Below are 9,633 nucleotides of genomic sequence, written 5' to 3'. Positions count from 1 at the left end.
ATGGTGCAAGAAATCTGTCTGTGAGTTCCCTTAAATATGGATTTGTGTAGCTGGCCTTATCAGTCTGTGTCAGGCAGATGACTTTTTTTCAGAGTAGAATCTGTATGCATGCGACTTCAGACAAAACACTGCTTTTGTGCACACATCTGGATGACTGACTTCTAAGAAAAGAAGAACACTTAACACCCACTCCAGTCAGTTCTGCATTCTACATTTAATTCTCCTTTTAGCACACAGGATAATAGTGTTACTAGTATTTTCTGTGTAAATCTGCACCTAGCAATGCACTGAGCATTTTTTGGTCAAAGGGCTTGATAGAAAGGAATCAAAAGGAAATCTTACTTAAGCCATGAGACTGCTTTCTGAAATCCCTTTTTTTTTATTTAATATGTCAAAACATATGCGAGCTTACTTGACTAATGCTATGGCTGCAGGGAAATAGGTGCCTTGGGTACCTCTTAGGATTATAGAGGGGTGTGTTTTTAACTTTAAAGAATTTCCAAAAATAGCAATTAGCAATTTGTAGATACCGCAGTTTAGAAACAGCGTGAGAGTTGACAGGCAGGTTTCATTGTTCTTGAGCTACCCTGCCTTGATCATCAAACTGTAACATGATGCCAGAGCTAGCAAGGGGAAGGGCAGTAGGGGGGACCTCAGTTCAAAGTTTACTAGTCCAGCTTGCTTCTTGTTAGCAGCTATAAAGAGAAACTTTTGGAAGAGACAGAATGTGATCTCTTGCATAGCAGGTGAACGGTTGAGGGTCATGTAGGAACCAGACTGCCATTATGGGCTAAGATCCACTGAGTTATGTCAGGCTCACTTACTTAAATTTGCTGCAGAGTAGCCCCAAACCTTCGCTTTGCAGCTCCCATTAAAATGTGTTCCGCTATTTACTGTTTACTAATTGAAGAAATCCCTAATTCCAAGTTGTGGTGACATATAAAAAGTACATCAAAGGCCTGAAAACTCATAACATCTCCACCGAGTGCTTGAAAAAGTCATTCAAGTCAGTAGGTTTTGGTCAGATTCCATGCCCACAATAGCTGGTTAATTTAATTCTTTGGAAGCAAAGTCTGGAGGAAAAAGTCTGAAATTAAAAAAAAAAGAAAAATCACAGATATCTGTCTGCTGTGTGAGTTAATATTAAATAAAATAATGTGAGCATGTGTGTTGCCAATGACCAGGCCCAACAAAAATGATAACACCAGCAGGGAGATGAACCAATATGCAGACTGTATTGTAGACAGAAATGTTACTATATGAATGACCGACGGGGGTCCAAACAAGTCAACACGCTCATGCATGATCGACGCCACCCCCAACGATCCCACAAACAACATGACCCAGCCCACAACAGGGGGTACAAACAGTGAACCGAGGTTGCCCACGGTGGGCATGGGAAACAGCCAGCCCAGCCAGTTAAACACGTAAGAAAAGGGTGCCCACATGGCAACTCTCACCCGATCGACCCACGTTTGCAAAGGCCTAGACAGACCAGGGCCCAGCTGCAGGGAGAGTCAGGAGGTCTGCCCTGAACCAGGAAGCTCTGTGGAGTGCACTCCACAGACAGACACTCCTGACTCCCTGCCAGTGGTCCCAGCTTTTATCCCCAAGCAGACACCTGACCTTTGTCAACTCAGTGCGAGACCCCTGGGGCTCATTTCCCTTATGGCTCTCCCTGCAGGGCCGGCCGCACCCTGGGGGGAAGGGATAAGGCAAACTTACCACCTCTGTATGAAGGGCTGTGGGCATGACCCATGTGTCAACCTGAATTCCGGGGCTCGGGGTTCAAACCCCAGCATTTCAGTATGCAAATTTTCTTAAACTTTCTAATTTTGTTTTTTGGATCATTCTTAATGCATATGCGTAATTTTTGCATGTATCAGTGATTCTCCATTATGCAGGCTACAACATATAGTGGCAAAACCAAACAAATTTCTTAAAAACCTAGCTGTGTTACACATTATTCCCTACTCCAAATAAGTCTTCTAATGCCAAAACCTGTATATTTGATTTTAACTAAAGGCTTTGCCATGAGAAACAAAGTGGAAACTTGCAGGTTTTATTAATAACAAAACCATGGATAGCCAAACATTTCAGCATTTATTCTAAGGATTTGTGAAAAAAAAAAAAAACTTGTAAGGTTAGGTTATAGTTACAGGAATGATTGGTTTAGAACAACAACAACAAAACAAACCCAACCAAACACACAACAGCCAAAAAAAAAGCAACCAAAAAAGTATCTTACGACGTGGAGTTTTTGGAGCCACTTTATTTTTTCTATTATTCCGTGTCATTGCAACTTGTACTGAGTTATCTGTAGTCAGATGGTTGAAAACTGTGAAAAAATGGAAAAGACGTTTAAATGTAGGTTCACAAAAGTTGAGCCATAAGTCAGATCTTCTGAGGTAGGTTATTTTGCATTTGCATTCTGGAAAGATGACAGCAGTCATCTCCCTGGGTTAGGAGTCTTGCAGTAAACTTTGATGTCCTTACAACCTTCAGATTAAAAGAGTGTTTACTCACAAGTCTGCCTTTGGAGATTGTCAGGAAGCTCTTACGGAATGTACTCGGTGTGAGATCGTTATGTTACTCAAATTCCTGTTAGAGCAGAAGGTCCCAGACATGGTTTTTAATAGACTTTACATTTCTGTGACAGAAACACAAACTGATTTTCCAAACCCAGCATTCTTATATGAAATTCAATTTGTTGACATCAATACTGTAAAACCCCTACAATTCTATTTACTGTTTCTCTGTATGTGTGAGGAGGGGGAGATACGTTGCCTGTAAGGCCTCCTTTTTCTTTCTGGAAAGCTTATCATATGGTAAGTGTATCAAGAGGTGATCATCTGGTGCTTTTGGTGAAAAATGCTGAATTTCACTGCTTCTTCGTAGTCCAGCAGTACTAGAGCCTACTAATGCGCAAACACTGGGAGGTCTCCCTGGAGCCCTGCAGGGCAGAGCAGGTGTGTAGTTACCTACCTTCCTGTGGAGTGGAGTCTCCCTGTGAACTTGTGGTGTGCACCTGTAGAAAACAAGCATGACAAGCATTTTTACTGCTAGCAGTGTCTTTGTTACTGTGAGTTTTGGCAAGGTACTGTGGTTTTCCTTAGAAATTAGTGCCATACCCTACCCCAGCAGACGTGCCTGTGGGCTCTCCTTCCCACCAGTAGGTTCCTTGCAGGACTTAGAGTAGCACGCTGACTTGCATTTTTCCAGGACACAGGCCACTCTGAATTTTGCATTTGCTCCACTAGCTACTGTACATAATATAAAGAAAAAGCTGGCAAAGCCAGAGATGTACATATAAAACAAAAATAATAGTATAATATAACATAAAATGAAAAGGAAACCTTGGGAGAAAATACAGAAAATGGATTAATGTCATAACTGCAATAAATGTGATCAACATTTTTTCGCTTTCAGGTTTAAAAATGTCTGACCGGAAAAATATTGTACGCAGAGCCCATTGTATTGAAAGACTACTGTCTGAGAACAATTTCCAAGATATTGAGGATCATCTTAAGGAACTGCAAGATGTTGATATGACTATAGAATATCTTCAGGGGACAGAAATTACCAAGGCTGTATACAGAGTACTCAAGAGCTGTCCTTCAGCAGAGCTGAAAAAGAGAGCAAAGCAGTTGTTATCAAGGTGGAAAGCACTTTACAAAAATAACCGTGTTCAGTCAATGCAAGTTAAAGAGTCAGTTTCTGTGTATCCAAAAGAGGAAATGGAACATCTCAGTGTGGTCCCTGGAGAGCAGTCACTGTCTGAAAAACCACATCAGCAGGAGGCCTTAGATGCTACTAGTTCTAAAATCTTGATTCCATCGCAAACTGTTAAAAATGTGGTAGAAGACAACGCAGAAACCAGCACGAATCAGCTTTCTTCTGAGGAACAACACACTGATAATGAAGATTCTAAACCTTTTGTTAGCGAAGCAAGTCTGCAGCAGAATCAGATGGGAGCTCTGAGGCGTAAATGTACAGATCTTCTTTATAACACTTTGGCTGGTTCTACCAAAGACAAAGAAGAAACTGATAAATGGTTAGAGCTAGCTAAAGAAATCGAAGAACATGTTTTTACTCTTCATGCTAAAAATGACAGAAAATATAAAAACTGCATCAGAAGCAAAATCTCTAACCTGAAGAACCCTAAAAGTTGGCACTTAAAACATAACCTTTTTTCAGGAACATTGAGTCCAAAGGCGTTTGCTGAGATGACAGTGATGGAAATGGCCAGCGATGAACTGAAAGAGCTCCGGGCTCTGTATGCGGAATCGTCTGTTCGGGAGCACCAGCTCCCACAAGTTACCAATGGCACGCAGACAAACAAAATAAAGTGTAGGCGCTGTGAAAAATTTGATTGCACTGTCACTCTGATCGCCAGAGGAACGCTCTTTCTGCCAGGCTGGGTGCGAAACACAAATCCAGATGAGCAAATGTTGACTTATGTTATTTGTAATGAATGTGGAGAACAGTGGTATCACAGCAGGTGGATTTGCTTTTAATATCCCTCTTTTATAAGTGGTTTGAGAGTGGTTTAATAAGGTATGAGAAGGTCTCTCTGTTGAAACTGTGTAGATTAAAATTTTGTCTTGATAGTATGTAGGTGCTGCCACTAAAAAGTGCAAAATCAAGTTTTCAAACACTGCTAAGTTATTTTTCAAGATTACTTGAATAAATCTAGGTATTTTTAAGTAATGAAAATATGTAAAGAAACAAAAGAAAAAAGGGGGAAAATGGTAACACTGTGTCTGAGAGAGGAATATTCACTAGTAAATCCATTCAAAATACTCTAAGTGCTGCCATATTATAAAGTTTTTATGCATGTTTTGTTCCAGAATCAACAGGATTCCCACTGGCTGTATACTAGAAGCATTTATTCATCAGAAAAATATCACCATGCTGTTCTCCTCACTCAACTAATAGCCATGTTGCTTTTTTCTTGAAAACTTAAAATTACTTCAAAATCGGCTATCAGAATACTTTGAATGTAGTATAGATCAGAAGTCAAGGAGATGTTTCTTCTCTGAACTGGGAGAACCACCTGAGTCTGGGTATCTTTCATAGCTGTCTGTTGGTCTGTAGAAGACCGTGTTCATACTGTATGTCCCTATTTTGTTTTCTTCACTGCTTTGAGTTACTGCAAGTGTTTAAATGAGAGGAAATGGGTTTTGTATTGAGTCCTTATTTTCTGAGCACACGTATGAGTCAACTCACAGACCTAAGGAAAGGCAGTGAAGAGTAAGCCTGCCCTGCCTGGGAGGTTTATGTTCTTGCAGCAAAAGCAGTCGCACTGTTTGGAAACATAACCCTCATAAAGAGGTTCCTTGTTGGAGTATGGAGGAGATGGTGAAATGGGTCAGTAAACTGCCAAAGTCATGCTTTAGGAACAGAGGAACAGTATTTTGTTTCAACCTGTTGTGTAAACACAATGAAACGGTGTATTTGGCATGAATGGAGATACCTCCTACAAAGGCACAACGGGCGTTTTGCAGCTCAAGGCTAAAATGCATCAGCTGAGCAGAGAAGCCTGGTGAGTAGCTGCTGGAGGAACTGAGGACAGTTCCTGTGCCCCTCCAGCTGTAAGGCAGCTGAGGCTGGTCAGCTTCTCTGGGCCAAGGTGATGCCCAGGAGCTCCCCACCCACATGACCCCTCAGAGAAAGGAGCTAGGGGCGTGAGATGAGAAAATGGCTGTTGGTGAACTAAAAGCCAGCCAGGACAAAAAATACAAGACAGGCCTTTATCTGTGTATAGTGAAAACGTCATGTAATCTCTTCTTACAGAGACACCTACTGTTATTCTAATTAAAAATAATTTCAATTCTGTGAAGCGTTAACTTTTCACTTTAAGCAACGTGATTTAATGTGGCATTATCTATATATTTTTCATGTAAGAATATGTGTTTTAGTGGAATTGCACTGATGAAAACAAATATTCAGACATTAGGCCAGACCCCCAGTGCTCAACTGTGTAACCAATCAGTATTTGACCTTTGATGATCATAAAGGTCTTTTCCAGCCAAAGCAGTTCTATGATTCCATACCAGCCTTTACCCATGTGCTGGAATTGGTGCTTACAAGTAGTCCTGCTTGTTTAAATGGAAGTACTTCTGTGTAAAGCATTATTTTTAGCTTTCAGTGAAACTGTGGGAAAGCAAACGCTTCGTGTTCCTGGTTGACGGTAAGCACAGAGTTGAGTACTGTTGTTTTGGAGGTCGTGGTCGTGTTGAGGAGAGCTGTACACCAGCACTATGCTGCATCAGAACACTCTGTAACAGGAGACTATTTTAGCTGTGAACAACAGACACTTATAAATAATTTCTGCCTGCAGATGGTTTTGAAACCGTTCCACATTTAATGTGCAGCTCATCCAAATTTTGCCTTGGCAGAGGAAAATGTTACAAGGCAGGGTTGGTGGTTTTGACAGAATACATTTTAAGGGTAAAATTTGTAGCCATAATACTGATTATGTTTGTGACATAACGTGTAACATCACTTCATTTTGAACTGCCCATCACTAAATGTATAGTGCTAAGCAATATGCCCCAGCATGACTGGGACATATTTACGGAGCAGCTAAGAAAACATAAACAGTGGCTATCTGTACTTTGCCAGGTCATTCAGCAAGCTGTCCTCACAGCAGATCTGAATGAGCTGAGCCTGCAGCAGCAAGAGGGTCGTTTGGTTCTAGCCTTTCACATCTTGACTTTTCTCCTAACATATGGAAATAATAAAATCCTGCTGATAACAACTACATTTGCAGCTTACGGTATAGAAACAGCTGTCAGTAGCTACAAGTAGTCAAAAAATGGATTGTAGCCATGCTTCTTCTACAGCTGTCCCTTAACTTCAGTTTCAAACCGAGCAGTTGGAACTCAGGGCAAGTCTTTGATACCCTCACAGTTGTAAACTCCGCATTTTTTAGTATTTTTCATGGTCATACATTGCAAGCAGGCATTCCTCCAGCCTGCCCGGGTAGTAGGCTGGGACAAGGAGGAGGTCTGGGAAATCTGGCAAAAAAAAGGAGAAGAAAGCTTTGGGATGCAGGGAGAGTGAACTGGGCGTATTTTAAGTACGCTGAGAGCACTTGAGGAAATGAGGCTTTGTTCTTCCAGGGCTGGTGAAAAAGCTCATCTAGGTCCAGTTTCACTCCATGCCTAGTTCTGCACACAGCTTCACATTTAACAGTTAGTGAAACTGTCTACAAAATCATGATTTACTGTATTACCTTTTTACTTATCTTATGCCATTGGTCATTTTCAGCTAACACAGTTCATTAGCACTTTGGCCATTTTTCCATCTGCGTTTGTATCCAGTCCTAATTATTTCAAAGGTTTAGTGGAAGGCAGATGTCATGTGTAGCATCATGTACCATTATATATCAGCATAGGCTACAGACATGAAATGCCCAATATCGGAGGTGGTCATTCAGGTAAATCATTGCTTTTATTTAAAAGGTGTGGTCATGGTTTCACTAAGCAAAGTACTGCTCTGGGCCACAGTTTGTCAATAGGTTATATTGACCCTACCCAGATTGTGTAACTGCGCAGGCTTAAAATGCTTGAGAGGATAAGATTGTGTGCTTTGGCTTAAAATGGCTCTAAAAAGTCAACTTTCAACTACATGGCATGCACGCTAGCAGGAGGGTCGAGGGACTACGGGGAGTATCAGGGTCCAGAAACAAGAATAAAAGGAAAGCTTTGAAAACTGAGATTCTTGTATGTTGTCAAAGTCATCTTCTTTTCACTTTGTTCCAGGTAGAAAAAAGATCTCTTAGCTTTTACAAGCAGAGACAATTAATTTTGTTATGATGTTCAGCATATCTGTGATGCTGCTCCACAAAGGAGCATGACATGAGGTGATTCACACAGACATAGGACAAACGCATGCTGAATAGGGCTAAAGTCTGCGTTTGTTTTGACTGGGTTTACCAATGATGCTGTAAAACCAGATGCTTCTTGAATCCTATGATTTAAAAGTAGCAATAAAATCCTAAACACAGATTGCATTCAAATCTCAAGGAGAACCTGTAGCTGCAGAACTTGTAACACTTGGCTTAAGAAGAAGAGAGCTAAATTGACAATAAATTTCACACAACTTTTGATGTAAAAGCAAAGATTCTGAGAAGTGCTCTGTTAACTGGAGTAGATGTTGCTCCCTTAAACACTGGTGGCAAAACTCCTGGTTCCTGGAGAACCATTGCTGGATCTGTTTCATTCCGTTCTGTTGAGGACCTTTTGCGTCTCCCTCATAACCTTCTTACTGTAGCTCTTTCCAAGGAAGCACTCAGCTGCCATTTGTTGTTCATAACTCTTACTTCCTTTCCAAGGCAAAATGAAATTATTTTATTATTTAAAATTTATTCCTTTCAGTCTGCTGAACTATGTACATCTTTTATTAAAGCCAAGAACTGTAACTCTTTTAAGCAAAGGAAGAACAGGTCTGCCAACAGAACTGGCAAAAGAAAAGTTACCTGGTAACAGGCTGTGGTTAAGAGCAAGTCTGTTTAGCTTACAGCCCTTCGGGGAATCTTCAGGGTGTAATGGCCCCGTTCACTCAGTGCCTGGAAGATTAGGAAAGAAACAAGCACTTTGATAATTTCTTGGATTGCTTGGGGCCTGGCTTGCTGCATTCTGGTATTAACCATAAAGGCTGATGACTTCATATCCCCTTATTCTGTGCTGCTGCATTTCAGCCAGGAGATGACAAAGTCATGTTTTATTGAGGCCATGTCATCACTTGCCAGGAGGGGACAAAGTCTCCTTGCCAACTACAGATGGTAAAAAGCATTATTCACAAGCTCTGTTATATGAAAGCTGTGCTGATACAGAATTTTCCCATACACACAAACACAAAATTGCCTTTTATTACTGGTGCCACTTGCTAGCATGTGATGTAACAATTATCTCTCCATGAACACAGCCCTTTGAAAAAACTCCTCGATGCAAAGTCAGCTTTCAGATGGAAGTGCATGTGAGGGAGCAGCAAGGGTGGATTGCTGCCCAAGAGGAGGCGAGCCAGGAGCAGAATGTGGGTGACAAGGTGCACAAGGACAGTGACTTCCAGAAAAAGGGTCACCATCCCATAGCAGCCAAATGAGAAGAGCAGGTCGGGTCCAGCGACGGTTACTGGCCAAAACTCCAGCGAGCACCAGACAGGCCTGTGGGGAGGAGGCTGTGCTGAAGTGGAGCTGGCTGTGAAATGGGGGTCAGGGCACAAGGTGGGGTGCAGGACTGGGGCCGCCAGGCTCTGACAGGACCTGGGCCGAAATGTGGGTCCCACTGGTGGCAGGACCCTGAGGCAGCTGCCCCCAGGCTGCTCACCACCAGTGGGCCCGCAGCACCCACCACCGGGAGCCTACGCTGCCTGCAGGACTTTAAAACAGGAGTGATTTTGGTGTACACGTTTCAAACCGCATCTTGGCTAGGCATTTTCTTCTGTCTGTTCCTAAGAGCACTCAGGTATATTTCATGGGACCAGTCCCATCAGTGGCATTATTTGTTCCACAGTTTCTGATCGTTCTCCAGCAATTATTGGCTTTGTTACATACATGAATAATGGTAACAGGGTGGACACAATGGAAGAGGGCCTGCAGTTCCTGATCCTCAGGCATCCATCCAT

At 42.0% G+C, this 9,633-nt stretch overlaps 1 protein-coding gene across 1 annotated transcript; it reads left to right on the top strand.

Annotated features, from left to right (window-relative positions):
* The first annotated feature begins 3,435 nt into the window (after positions 1-3,435).
* Positions 3,436-4,517, top strand: TCEANC (transcription elongation factor A (SII) N-terminal and central domain containing). The gene has a single exon (XM_008938567.1). It carries the CDS (start codon positions 3,438-3,440, stop codon positions 4,515-4,517), a length of 1,080 nt encoding a protein of 359 aa, XP_008936815.1. The 5' UTR covers positions 3,436-3,437.
* Positions 4,518-9,633: the final 5,116 nt, after the last annotated feature.

This window comes from Merops nubicus, unplaced genomic scaffold (genome assembly GCF_000691845.1).
Source record: "Merops nubicus isolate BGI_N331 unplaced genomic scaffold, ASM69184v1 scaffold48784, whole genome shotgun sequence".
Classification (NCBI taxonomy): Eukaryota; Metazoa; Chordata; class Aves; order Coraciiformes; family Meropidae; genus Merops; species Merops nubicus.
This window is presented reverse-complemented; position numbering and strand designations above follow the sequence as displayed.